The sequence below is a fragment of the Manduca sexta genome, chromosome 19 (assembly GCF_014839805.1).
Source record: "Manduca sexta isolate Smith_Timp_Sample1 chromosome 19, JHU_Msex_v1.0, whole genome shotgun sequence".
Taxonomy (NCBI): domain Eukaryota; kingdom Metazoa; phylum Arthropoda; class Insecta; order Lepidoptera; family Sphingidae; genus Manduca; species Manduca sexta.
In genome coordinates, this window is record NC_051133.1 from 14260976 (window position 1) to 14279293 (window position 18318).

Below are 18318 nucleotides of genomic sequence, written 5' to 3' on the forward strand. Positions count from 1 at the left end.
TAAACTCGTCGTACGGACATTCTGATTTAGACTTTCGTGTGGGTAAAATATTTTTTTTGGAACTAGATAATGTCTATATCTATGTGATGTAAGTATTACAGACCACAATCCCATTTTTCAAACTAATCAAAACAAATCAAACTGGGTAAACCTTAAAAATATTTCAATCACCAGCAGGTGGCAACCCTACCGTAGGCGAAGGTGGTGAGGTGCCGAGAGGGCGCGATAAGCGCTTTCCACTCCTAAATCAACCGAGCTAATGACGGCGGCTGCAGAGCACACGGATCTGGTTGTCTCTGGATGAGACATGGCAAAGTTAACGACGCTTAAAGCCTTTTTTAGAAATAATCTACCAAAACTGCCTCAATTTGAGGAGAACTTATCAAAGATTTACCACTATTAAAAAAAAAGGAAGACCATCTTATGGTAGGTGATTACAGCTGTGCGCGAAATACGAATTTCGTAATCAAAGAAATCATGGAAATGTTCTGGGAATATATTTCAGCCATTATAAAAAGATCTCTGGTTATTTCGGATCGGGCGAAGGTTTTATACTGTAATACCTATATGATGTTACTTCTCTATAGAGAATACATATTGACCATAAATATATATTCTTCTACAATTTAAAGCAGGAATATTTGCTCGTATAATATACGGCGAAATCTTTAAATCACAAAGCGATATTTAACAGGTAAAACTAGAGTTTCAAAACAAACATCACAATATATTTGCAGCGAACTTCGAACGCATAAAATTCACGCCAAAATCAGCTTTATTCACAAACTTTACGACAAAAACTAAGATCTTCATCAAAGCGCACTTATCCTTATCCAAATAAAGACATAATTCCAGTCGCCAACTCTCCTGTTTGTCCGACATGTGAACGACGTCGGCAATATCTCCCTAACTTGCGTAATTAAAATCACTTTTAAAAGAAACTAAGGTGTAAATCACGGGGGTAACTTTGCCGAAATGGGTTCCTTTTGGCAATCAACCTTCCATGTGTTAGATTTATTGGTAAGTTAATACAGTTTGCGATCGCTGCTTGGCACTGGCTGTGATTAAAAACGTTCAAATTTATTTTTTGAGATATGGTGCTCTTGATTTTTTAAAAATATGGGTGGGAGAAGTTTGTTCCTTTTATCATTTTGGCTGCAGTATAGTAACGTTAAAATTAATGGACCGCTTTAGATAAATTTATTTATAATTTAAATTTATTTGTTTGTCCCAAAAATTAGGCTAAAAAGGACAATTATTACACTATCTTATTCTCAGTTCATTTCGTTGTATGACGGTCGCTAGTATTTTGCCGGCCGGCCTGATTAAGAACGGATCGATTGCCACAAACAAAATAGAACATTGCATACTTTACAAAACTAACCACTAGTATACTCTGTTATACATTTCCTTCCACCATACCACAGCACGATAAACAATTTAAACTAGATTTACACTTAAAATAAATTCTTCCCGTTTACTTACCGCCGCGGCCGGCGCTCCCACCGCGTTCCCGTTAATGTACCATTTAATTTCAATGCGGAGTGGAACATAAAATTGGTGCAACCTACTAGAACGTTCTTTCTACGTTGTTACCGCTCTGATATATTTAAATTGGTTTGTGTAAGAATTAAAAAAAATGGTGTCCGTTTTCATGTATTTTGAATTATTGTTATCTTTTGTTTAATATGAAATGATGCGCAAATGCGAACGCGAACAATCAATCTGTTTAAGTATGTTATTTACGCATAAATAGTAGCAACATATAATTTCAATGTTGTTTTGAAAAAGTTTAAAATTTCACGAGAAAGGTCACTTTAAGGCACAATTAATAACATTACTAACATCCTAAATCTAGTACATTTTTTTTTTGGGGCACAGCTAACGGACCTCATGGTAAGTGGAGTGGAGTCCAATAGAACGTCGACTGACGAAAGATGATAACCCCTCGGCAGTCGACACAATCATGCCGGCCTTTTGAATCGGATATACACATTTAAATTAAACTATTTTACGAATTTTATCGCGGTTTTAATATTTCACTTTTCTCCCGACGTTTCGAAGACTTTGCAGCCTTCATGGTCACGGGGGGACTGGTATACACAGGCTGATCCCGGAACGCGACACACTTACGTGAGCCACTATGGCGGGTTTTAACACCTTGTGTACGGTGGTCGCTATCAGGGCGGATAGAGACTTTCCCGCCCCTACACCCACCACAACTCCTGTAAACCAGGATCAGCAGTGGCACGCATTCTATGACACCGTACAGTGAAGCTCGGCGAGTCTCGGGGAAAACTAATTTGTCACTATCCCGCAACGACACCATTCAAATAGAAAGATGAGAGGAGTTGGAAATATCAATAGTCCACATTAAATTATCAGGGCGGCTATAAAATAAATCCTACCATGAACTCGCCCTAGTACGCTCCTTCTTAGTGCCACATCCATGCACCCCTACATTCGCGTCACACCGCGATTGTTCCACGGACAAACAAACGCGCGCACCGGCGTCGAGTAAACAATTACATCAATACGTCTCACTTACTAATTTATATGTTTTCACGTTCGCTCGCCGGTTGCAAATATTATGGAGTCGTGTTGAGATTTACTGCGATTATTTTGACGCACGTTTGGCGTTTTAAAAGTCTTATATCTCCCTGGATATATTTTTAACCGACTTCAAAAGAAGGAGGTTCTCAATTTGACTGTATTTTTTTTGTTACCTCCGATTTTGATGATTCATTTTATTAGATGGCTGGGTACTTATACACAGCAACATTATAGTGTAGTTTACAACCAGAACCCAAACAGAGGTGATTCCTATGAAGCGGTTTTGGATACTGTCCGAGGATATTTTGGGGACATTGTGTATGTAAGGACAGGTGTAGGGGGTAATAAATGATGTCAGAATAAGATGTTTGTAGTGAAAGAATGTATTAGCAGTCCTTTACTGGCCGCAGAAGTGTCTATCTTCTTGGTTGATATTGAATCCATTCAAATTTCTGGGCATTATGTATTTGACTATAACTTGAAATAGATCTCCTGCGCAGTGAAAGAGTCTTTAGTTATCTTTTTTGTGCTCTCAGATGGCATAGCCACAAGTTCACTAAGCAACGTAAATACGACGTATAAAATTTTCATAATCGTAACACCAAACACGAAATACGCTAGAACTGTAAGCCCCTCATTCAATTTCAAAACGATTCAAAAACAATTTATTACGCGTACAGCCTAAACACATTACACACGGCCATGTAAATATTCAATTTGGCAACTATCTGCGTACGCCTAAACTGATTACCGCAGGGCCGGCGGCGGGCGGCGCGCGCGGGGGTCACGGCACGCGTCACTTCGCACACGCGATTAAGATAATGCGATTTGAGCGCAGCCACCAGCGTTGCCCTTAATTAACGCCCACTGACCGCCTGGTCGCGGATTCAATTTGATGTTCAGTTCGCGCTTGGATCACTTTGGTTTATTGGAGTGTTTTACATAAGCGTCTTTCATTTATTTTAGGTTCTCAATTTGTTTATGTGCTATGATTTCCATTTACATCCCTTTATGTCGGTATTAAAGAAGTTGACAAGATTACGAAAATCTTGAATTATATCAGCCGTTTACTTTTAAGTGATGGTGGGAACCATTAAGTAATGTTACAAAAGATTCAATCTAACAAGAACCAGGCTTCGTAACAGCTATTAACGATAACAAACGTTATAAAACTATATGGTAAATTTATTCCGCATAACGTCACAATGCCGACTGGGCCTCGGAAATCCTTTATTTACTCTTAACATTCAATGGAGATAGGAATGTATATTTTTATGAGAAGCAACATCAGTATGCAAACGATCGCGGCTAAGGAATCGTGAAAACGATCCCGTTCGGACGAACAGGGACGGATGGGTGTCCACGGGGAGGATGTCCGAATTATTTTGTTATCTATTGGGAATCTCCACTGACTATAGCCTACAATAATAACTGCACAATGTGTTTTAAATAAAAATAAAAGTCATATTTAACATTGGGTATTTTTATGATCGTTCAAAATAAATAGATATGTCATTTCTATTATTAAAATATAGCTGCGAATATGTAACATTATAATCAAAGGCAAAAAAGTCATGTCATTATTTGCGAGTTTGAAAACAGAAAATATCTAATCCTGAATGAGGCCCTGGCTTCCAGTCGTTGGTAGATCATCATAAATTCGGCCTCGATGAGATTTATAAAGCTGAATGCGATATAAACGCGCCTAATGAGACGACTAATCGCCAACAAACTATTCGTCCGCCGTCCGCGCCGCCATTGGTTTTACATATCAATTCGATACAGAATAAAACGTAATAAACCGACGCACAGCCTCCCGGCGACATCCAATTTTGTCGTATAAGTGTGTGCCTGACAGTTAAATTGCCGAAGTTAATGCATAAATAAAAGGTAACAATATAGGCCGGACGGGGGCGGGGGGTCATTGTTCGCGTCACGTTCGGGATGTGTTCTTTTTGTTGTGAAGTTTGCGCGGTTAATGGTCCGTGACTTATTCGTGTTTGGGTTACGTGTCACTTCTTTTGTTGTGCTCGTGAATTATGGACACGTTGCGTATTACTTAGTGCGTACCTGGTTTTGTTTATGTTTGATATGATCGGAAATTTTTTCACATTTACTGATGTCGTAATCATTATAGCTATGGGAATAAAGGAATCATGTAAAAAATCTTGTATTTTGGTCAAGGTAAAAACATTAACGTGAATTTATAGCTTAGTTCTTACATGAATATTTTAATTTCCTATAAAATTCAACTGCACGGTTTAATCGGATTCCAGCTATCGCAATTTTTTGGTCATGTTTTTTAATTTATTTAGCGGTTTAATTGATTAGCCTAAAACTGCAAGTCAACTCACCACTTTCAGAGACTGAGGATGGCGATCGCTCCGCCGTGGAGACACCCGACGACGACTCCAATGAGGACAAGGAGTCCGCGCGCGTCGCGTGCGCATGCGTCATGGAGCTCTCGGATATGCTGCGCGTGTCCCGCGGAGCCGCGCACAGCTGCGTCAGCCGCCGCTTGAGGTAGCGGTGTTCCCGCGCCAACTGCTCTTTGTGACTATTGTGCCGCTTTTCTCTTTCTTCCAGACTCTGTGAATATTATTTTAAGTTAGAATTTATTCTTGAAATTGAGACTCGACAAATTTATGAGTCTCAGTAGTTTTTAAATGTGGAACACAATAATAATAATTATCACAAACTGTGAATCGATTTAAGTATATTATTTTACAGAAGCATTTCATTATAATTATTATAATTAAGCACGATTTTACTTTTATCACAGTTTCGACACTAACGACTAGATGTTACAATATCACGAACATTAAATTATAAAGAAAATTAATACATTTCATTACAAAGACAAAGACAGAGAAATACATTGCACGTATAATTATTACAAAATTGTAACTATAACTTGATTATTCTCATTTCCTTAAATTCAAACTGAAACTACACACAAGTTTGATTTATTAATCATTAAGCGGCGACCTCCACATTAATCTCGGTAATGCTGATTTACCCTCCGGCCGGAATTCAGATAGTTTATGTGACCCAACTAGCCTGGGGCAGAGTCCATCGAGGACATAAGGCTATGCGAGATATTTCATTTTTTGCTGTTCTTACAACGAAACAAAACCAAAAAAAATGACTCATGACGACCGAGTCCAAAAATACTCGTCTATAAAGTCTTAATGTAAAAAAGAAAAAAATGACTCATGACGGCGAGTCCAAAAAACTCGTCTGTAAAGTCCTAATGTAAAAAAGAAAAAAAATTACTCATGACGGCGAGTCCAAAAATACTCGTCTATAAAGTCCTAATGTAAAAAAGCAAAAAAATAGTCATACGACGAGTCCAAAAATACTCGTCTATAAAGTCTCTGATTAAAGTACTAAGTTGCGTACACGAGTCCGTCGTTATACTATAGTCTTTCCCTGACGTTTATTTGTAATAATATTAATGTTTTAGCGCAGTTGTGATCGCTTTTGGAGTGTGTTGTAGCTAATCAGATCAATGTGGTATATGAAATTTTCTTTTAGACTTTTTGGGTTGCCATAGTTTGACAAACGAATCGCATCTATTTACTTATACAAAAAAAAAAAAAACTACGGGAGTCCATGCAATTTTTCTCGAAGAAATAACATTTTTAATTTAGGAAAACCATGACAGGTCTAACTTTGTTCAATATAAACATGTTTTACACGCCATAAAGGGAATACGTAAGTTTTTTATTTTTTTTCATACGTAAACAGAGTTGCTAGTGTTTCATATTTGACTTGTTTTCAAAAAACATCACTGTAAACGTTGGATTCGTCAAAGGAAAGTAAACATATTTTTTCACGTTTTCGAGGGAATGACGCAATTGATATATATTTATCATTATGAAACGTTTAATCGCCTTGATTAATGTTTTATTGTCAGACTCCGTGACGTAGTTTTGAGCACGCGACTTAACTGACCTGAGGTCTCGGGTTGGATCCCCGGGTAGGGTAAAGGGATTTGCTGGTCAATACCCTATTGGCGCGGAGTCTGGAATAGTGCCCGGTGAACAGGCTTGTTCCCTATCGTTTACCAGCCGACGAATGGAAAGCTCGTCTCGTCATTCAAAACAATAAAAAAATATATATATTCTATTCATGAAAAGAAACAGCACAGTGGATGCTCAGTTGCTTCTGAGGTTACTACTAATTTATTTATTTATAATATTATTATTTACTTAAAGTATTTGCTAGTGGAACCCAAACTAAGCTACGCTTGTATCTTGGGCTGCCACAATAAAAATAAAAATAATATTCCAAACATTTTCACATTTCGCATTTATAATATTAGTAAGACTAAAGATCTATAAATCCCTCTATCTATAAATCTATAAGTTAATCCAAAACTCACATAAACACAAAATCGCGACAATATTTGGCTTCAATCTACTCCGTTATCCTTTTATACCCTCGAACGTTGAGTGGATGCTTCCTGATTGAGGACACCTTTAAAATACGTATAATATTTCACCTTCAAACTTCAAGCGGTCCTCGATGTAGTTTCATCCGATTGGCAGGGGTTAGCTTGTCTATTTTGGTTTCTTTTGTGTTGCTATTATAATTCATCGATTTTATAGTATTAAAATAAAACAGACATTACGCATTTATCCCTAAAACGATAAGTTCAGGGGCGACCAAGACAGTAAGTGATCGCTACGTATGTTCCGTCCCATTATGTTATAAGAAGCAAGGCTATCACCATATTAGAATTGTTTATTGAAAATCACGGATAATAACTAAGAAATTTTGTTTTTTTTTTATTAATTATCATCTCATATACAAACAATAATTGTTTAAGAAATACATTATTTACTTACAAACTCAAAAATTTATATATGCTCTTAATCCCACATTCAACGGACAGACGAACGCAAAATTTCCCGTGTATTTCGACAGAAGGAAGTTCATTTCAGATCCAGTCTACATATAATTTATGTATATGTAGACTGGGTGTGCGGGGAAGCAAGGGGTGGAAGGGTGAGGGTGCACGGGGGGAGTGTGCCAGACCACATCACCGCCGCCGGCCGCGGATGATATATCCCATCATAAATCTGCGCGAACAGACGGACCGACAGACGCTGTTGTCTCAAACGTTCCTATGTATTTAATGGCGGTTACATTGCGAGTTAAAGTAAGGTACCTATATCGACGGGTGCAAAGTAAAAAGAGTTATATACAAAACAGCTAGTTTTCAGGACAGCGCATAATAAGAAAAAATGCTCCAATTTTGTTTATTTTAAACTAAATTTGTTTAAAAATTTCATTACCGCTTCATTATTTCATATGGCATCTACATGTATATTTATTTTTTAGTTAGTTACTGCAATAATAAAAAAATCTCAAAATTGTAGTTAACTTTTGTCACTTTGCACCCGTCGATATATACTTATATGTATATTGGTATTTACTAATCATTATGAATCTACATCTTATGTCTCAGGGTGACGAGCGCAGTGGAGTGCCACGCAGCAAGAGCGTCGCCAGTTGATGGCCCAGGGACGGCAAATTAATATAGAGAATGAGAAAAGTATGAATTGTACACATGTTCTTCTCCCACTTCATCTCACGTACGGAATATTAGAAATGGAATTGGTGAATTCATTGGAGTTTTAGAACCTCAAGAGGGGGCAGCTGCCTCTTCCTGCCCACACCCTGGGTGACGCCCTGCCACGCAGTATGTAATTAAAAATTTTGTATGGTGTTGCTATAGTTTATTGGTGGTCGTATCGTTTAAGGTGAGCGTCAAGCTCGTTATACAATAGCTATAAAAAAGTATATAGTGAGTAGTGACTGTCTCGATAGTGTATTTGTATTGCATAACTTGCCAGAGGTCTAGGGTACGTTCCCCAGGTGGGTTAGTGATATTTTCTGCTCAGTATCAACTCGGAGTTTGGAATTTGTGCGTAGGCGATAAAGTCCCCTTTCACATACACACGACTTTTATACTCCCGTTATGTCTCGTCCATTCTGTCCCATGGTATGATATACAACAGTTTTTATAAGTGTGTGCATTTGATCTTATACTATGGCAGAAAGGAAAAAAGATAATTATTATTATAATAGTCTTTAGCTTCTTTTTATGTGAGTTATTTTCGTTCAAATTATGGTTTAAATTCTCTTCAAGATTTATATAGTCTGGCGTAGGTTAACATGATGCGTAACGTCTCCAAATTATATTGTGTTTAATTTTTTGCGCTTATATCGCTTTTAGCTTAAATTATGTGCATGTTGAGTTTTCCTAACTTAGGCTTACATTATAGCTATAAGTTATAATATTTAAAATCGTAGTGTTAAGTCTGCTGGAAAACCTAATAAATAAAATAAAATAATATTCACGTCCTTTTATTTCCTAAATCGCTTCATAAACCTTGCTTAAACAATTCAAGTAAAAAACTTATTAATTTACGTCTCAGCGCGCAGTTAATAAAACACTTGAAGCTGACGGCCTGCACGGATGACCATACATCATTCATAAGCCCCTTAAAGTTGCCTTTTTGAAAGTCACTGATCCGTATCCTCAAAACATTTTCTATAAAAACACGTCAATCAATTCAGCCGCTTGTTTATTGATTTTATCTATATTAATGTTTTTTTTGCCGTCGATTCTTTGGAGGTTAAGACATTTTTTTAGTAGGTAGGTTGACACATATCGGTACCAATGTGCTGGTGGTAGGATATATTTTATATCCGCCCGGATAGCGACCGTACACAAGGTGCTAAAACCCGCCATAATGACCCACGCAAATGTGTCGTGTTCCGGGATCAACCTGCGTATACCCGGTTTTAACAGGCCGGCATAATTGTGTCGACTGTCGAGGGGTAATCATCACTCGTCAGTCGACATTCTATTGGACTCCACTCCACTTATCATCAGGTGCAGTGGCGTCACTTTTTCATCTATCACCTAATATCTAATTACGCGCTTGGTCTCCACACCAAATACATGCCGATGCATGGGGACACATTTGCCGCGACCCTAGGCACACAGATCAGTGTGTATACCACATGGTTGCTAAATACACATTGAGGCCTATAAGGGTTCGTGAACATTTCCCCTCCCTCTCCCTTCCAACTATCTTGAGATGGCTCTTTCTCCTTCCTTTTCTCTTCCTTCACCCTATCCCCTCCGTTCTTCCTCCCAGGCCCAGAGACCGGATAGCCGTGGGTCGCTAGCCTACCGTCCGCTGGCACCCTCGGTGATAATGGCAGAGCCTACTAACTCCTCACAGGGACTGCCGTGGTTGCTAAAAGGGGGGGGGTCGCTTGTACACCGTTCGCAGGGTACTCCCGGTGAAAACCACGGCAGATATAAAAAAAAAATCTAATTACGATGCCTCTTATAAGCTTTACATCAGTGTGTTGTTTCTCATGCTAGAGATCCAGCAACATCACAGTTCCTAACCAGACCCTCGCAATAAACAACATTAAAAATATCACACTCAAGACACTCGTTCCATTACAGGTATCAATACCCGTGCAATACCCGCGAGAGACCTCTCAGTTAATACGTGCGAAGGGAGCCACAAGTTTTACCCGTAAAAAAACATCTGTGTGCCGAGGACCGCGGGGCGTTTAATCAACACGGCAAAGTCGTTGAGATCAAAAATTTTGGCGGAGGTTAGGAAATGTGGTTTGATGGTTCCGTGTGTATTTAACAAAAATTTATTGAGAATAAAGCATTCTCTATAAAATTTTGATCGTTATATCTTTTTGGTGGTATACTTCATCGTGGAAGGTCGATTTCCTAAAAGACCTTCTTGGTTTTGTGTTTTACATCTTTAGTTATATAGTAAGAATGAATATAACTACTTATTTCTCGTGGCAACATCTGCGTGCACCCCGTTTTAATATCAATTCTACGGGACAATTTGTTTAGCAGCACAAATCGATACGGTGGTAGATATCCAGTTGTACGGGATATCACCTACAGCCTAATAATTTACAACATTATAATCCAGATACATTTAAATATAGCTTTAGACCTATTTTCTTGCTCTTATTTTACCACATCTGATAAACGCTACTCGCTAAATATAATACGAATAGAAACAAAAGTCACACAAATAAGTACAATTTAAAGAAATTCGCGATACTTTGTCTATTTTTTGTAATTAACGTAAAAAAATTGTTATGTAGTTTTATTTTTATCACGTTTATGTTTATATTGTGGCATCTATTAAAGCATTTACTTAATACATTTATAATCCATGAAGAAACTAAGTCTAGGGCCGGTTGTCAACCAATTCCACCGCGGAACCCCAAAAAGGGCCGCCGCATTCCCCATGCAGATTGGAAAAGTTTTCAAATAACCAATTAAATTATAACAGACCAATATTCAGCGGGTCGGTTGGATACAGCGCTTAAAATTCATCTGGCGCTTCATTTGCATAGTTCAGTTTCGGCCTGCGGTTTCGTCTGTGCCGATAACATTTTGTTGTGTCAAACATTTCTTACTATGAACAATATAACAAGCTTTTGCTCCCTGGCTAGTCTCGGGATATAAAGTAGCCTATACATACGTAGCTTTCTATATGAAAGAATTTGGAGAAACAGACCAATAGTTCCAAGTATTAGAGTGGTTAAACAGAAAAAAAAAATTCAATTTATACTTATAACTGATTTTCTAGTGGGCGCAGTTGCTTGCAAAAATTTGCATTTAAACATATATAAGCCCTATATTATATACTGTCACACTACCAGGCACGGGCCTCCTCTACTACTGAGAGGGATTTGACCTTAGTCCATCATTGGCCTAGCGTGTTGATAGACTTTATACACCCTCAAAATTCCTATAGAGAATTTCTCAGGTATGCAAGTTTCCTCACAATTTTTTCCTTCATCGTTAAAGCAAGCGATAATTCACAAAGCATATACATATTATATTAGATAAGTCAGAGGTCACCTGAGTTTTGAACCTGCGGCCATTCGTCTCGGCAGCCCGTTCCAGAACAAAGCTATCGCAGCTTTGCATAAACGTAGCTCATTAAATAATAATACATATACATAATCCCCATTACAACGCGTTATATTAAAAACGAATCGTGTTAAATGATTATAGCTTAGCAGTGTCTGGACACATCTAATCTCATAATACAGAATTACACCACGCGGATAAATTGCCTTAATTTTGTGATAAATAATTGCTTTTTATCCGGGTAAAGTAAGGATTAAAAGAATGAACTGAATTTTGCACAATTATCGGGATTATTGTGGAGTTTGTATTTATAATTATCACTTGGTTAAAATAAAAAAAAATATCTAATTTCGACGTTTAAGGACCAGCGCACATGGAGCGCAGCACAAAGAATTTTCGACTGTCAAACTATATATTTTAGACATTGTCTTCATAGAAATAATATTAAAGATATAAAAAAATACAGACACACTTACTCACGACGATATCCCCGAAGGGAAAGAGGCTCAACTGCCGCCGTGTATTCCGTCCCATGATGTGATAGGACGCGAGTCTATCGTCATAATGGGTACAAATTACTCCAGGTTAATACTGAGTGGAAAAATCCAATATTAATGTAAAATCTACATTCAACAGGAAAATAAGCAATTTGCGCAACAAAAAAATTATGTGAATCGATCAGCTTATTTGTAAAGAGCAAAAGATTATTGAAATCATCTAAGATTTGGGTACTTTTGAGATCGAAAATTACTAAAAAATGTCCATACATTTTATAGCAAAAGCGACTCCAAGTCGCTTTTAAAAATAATACATTTTTTATTCGATGTCGATTAGTGTACGAAAACGAATGGAAACGAATTCAGGAACTTAACCCATATAGCATCGGAATGTTTGCCGGCAAACATGACAGCTACATGACATTACATGTGTCACGGGAATATAACATTATATACTACATAATAAGGTTTTTTTTCCGTGACACGCGTAATGTCATGTAGCTGTCATGTTTGCCGGCAAACATTCCGATAACAGAAACTCCATGGAGTAAGAATTTAAGAAAAATTCACATCCCCTTGCTTCCTACAAACTTAAATGAAGTACATATTCTTGATAACAATAAAGCCTTAGAGAGCGTTAAGTATAAAAAACATTTACGTATTGTTATTCGTATTGTTTCTAGATATTTTAAGACAAAGTTGTTACGATAAAACGTTGTGCAAATTAAATTATTTGTGGTAACACTGTCCCGCGGGTGTTGCCGCTGGGTTGCGTGGAGGATTTTATTTATTTTACTGCCGCGGTGGCGTAGTTGAGTTACCGTACGACTGCAGTGCTGAGGTCTCGGGTTTGATCCTCGGGTCGATCAGTAAAATTGGTCTTTTCTACTCAGTATCAGCCCAGAGTTTTGCCCGATATGGTAGTCTCAACTCCTATCATGGGACGGAATAGAGGTGACGGGAAGTGGGTCCACTAGTTGCGCCTCTGCCTACCCCTTTGGAGATAAAAGACGTGAGTATATGTGTTAGTTATGTCTTGGCAATGATGATGAGCAAAATATATTATTATTCTTTGTTATATTATGTTGTACGTGATGTTACCGTTTGTGGTTATTTCTTTTTAATTAGTTGAGCGATTTGAATATCACATAATAATTTTTGTTTTTTAAAAATGTGCCATTTGCTATTTGATTGGATGTATAGGAAATAGGAATGGTTTATTATTCTTAACCAGTATGAGAATTGAACCCAAAACCTCAAAGTTAACGGTAGGCATAGTCTTCATTTATTTAATGTTACTTACTAACAGACATAATTGTCTCAAGAAAAAAAAACACGCCATTTTTCATAATTCCTAAATTTAAACATAACCGTAACACAAAGCGAAAGGGTTACTTAATTCAAAAGTTGAAACGTGACCGAGTGGCGGTCCTGCTATCGTATCCACATCTGTATCTTCAATTATTGAGATGACAATCTGTGTGCTATGCGAAAACATAAATATTGCTTTTGTTTGGTTGCCGAGGTTTTTTTATTGCTTTGAATGACGAGACGAGGTTGCCGTTCGCCCGATGGTAAGCGATAAGACCGCCCATAAACAGTAGAAACACCATCCAACACATTGAATTACAAAGTATTGTTTAGTATCCCACTGCGCTCGCTGTCACGAGATGTAAAGTTTTTTTATGCCCAGTAGTTACACTGGCTATAATGTTTTTCAAAACTAAACATAATTGATTACCCGCTGCTGCTTAGCGGCAGAAATAAACATTGCGGTGGTACCTATCTAGGCGGACCCTCACATATGAGAGACCTACCACCAGTAAAGGTATATAAGTGCCGCTTATACGAGATGAGGTTTTATCATGAAGGATGATGCAACTGTTTAATACTCTATTTAGGGCTGATTTTTAATAGATAAAAGTTATCCGTCCAACATATAACCGACTCAGGAGTACAATATCCTTAAAATCTTCAACAAAGTTTGAAGTTTTCTATACAGTTAAAAAGTATACAAAACGAACATAACATGCAATATTTTCTAAACGTATTCTAAGAACCAGTCCACAAAGCCAAACAAAAACAAATCATTTTACAAAATGACTTGTAATTTGTACTTTATAAATATAGCAGGTAGGGCTATTACCGAGTTTATGGGTAATAACGCGGTCCCTACGTTATAATTCCGAATTACATTTACTACGTGAAAACAAAAATAAATCACAACGTCGATAGGTCGATGGGAGCGATTGGTGAGGGTCCCGTGCCGCCGCGGTGAGGGAATAAGGAAATGTACGAAGTTACGGGAGATTGTTCAGTTTTCGAGGGAAATTTGTTTTGTCAAATTCAATATAAGCAGAGGTGATATGGATTTTCAAGTTATAAATTGTGTACAGTCGGATAAGTTTTAATTATATTAAACGTGGGATGAAGTGAGATGGAATATTATGTTAACGCTACCGTTTGAACAATGATATATTAATAAAACGGTTGGGGCTTATTGTCTTATGACAGTGTAAACTCGTAACACGGCCATGTCACGTTATCTTCGTGTAATTAGTGTGGAATGATATTCTGTATGCCAATATCTATTGTCTTAAACGCGATGTAGCGCGTTATGTGCTTGTTATGAACTACCAAAACAATGTCACAGAGAATAAAGCTCCTCGTGTAACATGTAAGTCAATACTGGTCACTCATATGTGAGAGTCCGCCTGGGGAGGTACCAACACAATATCTATTTCTGTCGCCAAGCAGTAGTGTGTAGTCACTGTTGTGTTCCAGTTTGAAGAACATTCTAGCCAGTGTAACTACTGGCCATAATAAGACTTAATATCTCATGTCTCAGGATGGCCAGCGCAAGGGAACACCGAACAATACTTTGTAATTCAAGATGTTGGATGGTTTTTCTACTGTTTATGGGCGGTCGTATCGCTTACCATTAGGCGTACGGCAAGCTCGTCTAGTCATGCAAATAACAAAAAAAAAAACTAATAATAATACAGCGTAAAGAATTCGGTATTCCAATTTCACAATCTCAGAAACTCCACTATTTTTTCACCTCGGACAATTTGACAAATGTCGTACGATCACACCGTGACGGCAACGCACAAGAAAGCGCCATCAATAACGTGTGTCTTGCAAAACAATAAGCACTCATTACGTATGGTTATTGGAGCGTAATGTGTTTTTTTATTACGTGTATATTCCCATTTGTTTTTAGAGTTCCGCGAGTAGCAAAAATGAACCCTAAGAATTATATGTTTATGGTTGAATGTTTTTACGGAAATAATTAGTGTAGATTTAAATTTAGGCATGTTTTTAAAGGTATAGTTAATAGGAATATAAACAATTAAAGAATGTGTTGGAAGTAAATGCGTTACCCATTTTTGAAGTCTTCAGAAAATTCCTAATATTTAACGAAATTAAATAAAATAATTTATTTTATTCGGAAATCAGTTCTCAACATGCAAGACCGGACAAGAAACTCTGGTTAAGTTCTTTTCAAAATCAGTTTAAGGTATAAACTACAGTACATTATACAGAGAAAACAAATCAACTGATTTTTACTTTTGTTAAAAGTAGTTCATTTAACTACATTGATAACAACTTGATAATAGTAGGTACGTGGAACGTCACATGAACATCTATACATATTATAAAACAAAGTCCCCTTTTTTGACTGTCTGTACGTTTTCGATTTCCTCAAAATCTATTAAACGGATTTTTATGAAACTTGGTATGGAGATCCTTTAAGACCCTGGGAAGGTTAAAGGATGCTCTATCCCGGGAAAATATATAGCTGGACTTTTATCCCAGAAAACTTCTTCACACGGACGAAGCCGCGAACAAAAGCTAGTGTAATATATAAAAATAAATCCCAAATTTCTTCACACTGATATCAAAGAGATGAAAGACAGCATAACGGTTCATTAGAACGAATTTAACGAGGCTTCTAAGTCCACGCGCGTACCTCACTTAAAACAACTTAAACACGTGAAAAATGTACTGGAACAATTTAATCAAGCGTCGTTTTCATTTAAAGCCTTGTCAAAGTCCCTCTTTATTGCATTATCTTCAGTAATTGCTCAAAATTCTTACTTTACCAATTAACTCGGCGAGTTAAAGTTAAAGTTAAGGAAAGGATAATCGTTTTAAAAACACATCCCCCGAGCTCGTTACGTATAAGCCATTAATTCGTATAATTTCAGTTTATATTATCTATGTCTCGTTTTAAATGCGGGGATTCTGTTTTGGATAGATTTAAGCAGTATTTAGTTTAATTGGGTTTAAATATTTATAATATTTCAGTAGTTTTACTGGTGGTAGGTGTATGTGTGAAAGTCCGCGTGGGTAGTTACCACCGCATTGTCTATTTCTGCCGCCATGCAGCATTGTGTAGTCACTGTTGTGTTCTGGTTTGAAGGACAGTGTAGTCCACGAAAATGTATCTAGTTTTTTAGTAACGTATTAAAATGCTGACTTGATTTCACTAATCAATGTAGGCAGATATTCTATTTCTCAACGAAACAAAAAAAAAAGTTCAGTAAAATTTCGAATGTGGTCTATGAGAAAAAAAAGTTTATGAACTTCTGTTATAGACGAAGCAAATTCATTACTCAATATTCCTGTCCTGACAAAGTAACAAAGCCGAGGACCTTACCCGATCTGTCTAATCAGACGAGATGTGACGCAACGGAATATCAGCATGAGGCATGATGGATTTGCGCGACACTGGCTTAGTTACAGCTTTGATATGAAATTAGTTACGATTTAAATTGACTTAGTTCTGTCGGTTTGCGGTTATTTACTTATAATATAAATGTCTGTATCTGGTTCACGCAGGCCGGCGTAATTGTGGCAACTGGCGAGGGGTAATCAATTGTAGTAACTCGACACTATTTGAACTCCACTTCAGTTATCATCAGATTCAGTGGGGCAATTTTGCCGTGCTCTATAAAAAAACGTTTTGGAAGATGTTTGAATGCTTGAAGTACATAAATGCCGAAACCGTATTCTATAAAAGTCAAAGCTAACAATAAATTTACACAAGTGTTTAAAATGGATGTAATATTTGGTTTAAAATAGGTGATGATTATAAAGCTAGAAGTATAGACCAAACGTGCCATACATTTAAGCCAAAAAGATTATACATATTCTGGTCACTGCTCTAAGAAAATTTAGTTGCTAAGTTATTAATTTTACTTACGTATTTTTATTTATTTATTTCAAACATTATTAATAACCGTTAATAGTAAACCTTCAATCTATTTCTTGCTTAATATTTCCATTTTAAATTCTCATTGGTCAATTAAAATAATGTCGCAGAAAGAACAATAAATCAGACTTTACGTTAAATAACCAACGTGGTTCCATTGTGAAAAGTTTCACGTTCTGAATCGTCGAGTGACAAATTCCGCAAGGCCACAAAGGGGTCTCAAGTTGTCCCCGCTTGAAATATCATCCCTCGGGAATATAAAAAAATAATTAAATAATCCCCGAGCGCAACAGGAAAGTCGGGGATTTAATTATATCATTTTTTACGAGAGAAATGCACGACGCCTGTGTGATAAAAAACGTGTGATGAGAAGGCTCACTTTGATATATAGTATTCGTGAGATGATTTTTATTGACTATACTATTTAAGTGATTACATCTTTATAAATGCATTAGAAAGTACATAGATTGACGGATTTAAAAAAAACTATATAATAGTTTATCGAATATATAGGGAAAATGTTAATAGCGCTGATGGATAGCTTCGTTTGTAGAAGATTTTTAACAAAGAAGTTACCTTTTAGTTATTTTTGAGTCTCTAAAGTATTTGAGGTATGTGGTTCATTTGAACAAAAATTATTTACTTTGACAGATTCTTCGCTTTTTGACATTCAAAATAATTCACCACAAAACACAAATCTACAAAGCGATTTCTTAAAACAATCAAAAACTGGAATAGCTTTATGATAAACTCACACAACTCATTACCAGAAAATGCGTAAACAAAACCTCTGGCATTCAAAACGACCTGTCTGTAGATATTATACTTCGCAGCGGGTAATAAAGAAAATTTCAGCAATAAAGCAAAGATATGGGCCGCGGGGGACCGCCAGCACATTAATGACCGTGTACCTTTTGTGGCGAAATTAATATGTGGCACAAAGCCGCGTCATTATCTATACGTTTTGCAAATTAAATATGGCCGTAGTTTGGACTGATGTGGACGGTTGTGCGGGATTTGGAGAATGTCAATATCATTGAACTAACTGACGGACTGGCTTGTTATTAGAGAAAGCTGGTAATAGTAGGTATATTAAGGGT

At 37.0% G+C, this 18318-nt stretch overlaps 1 protein-coding gene across 2 annotated transcripts in view; it reads right to left on the bottom strand.

The window, feature by feature from the left end:
* Window positions 1-4857: 4857 nt before the first annotated feature.
* LOC115442047 (max dimerization protein 1) overlaps window positions 4858-18318 on the bottom strand; it is a 322842-nt gene continuing 309381 nt past the window's right edge. For both annotated transcript variants that reach the window (XM_037440443.1, XM_037440442.1), the window contains exon 5: window positions 4858-5142. In XM_037440443.1, coding sequence (XP_037296340.1) covers window positions 4873-5142 — 270 coding nt within the window. In that variant the 3' untranslated portion in view covers window positions 4858-4872. The remainder of the gene's footprint in view (window positions 5143-18318) is intronic.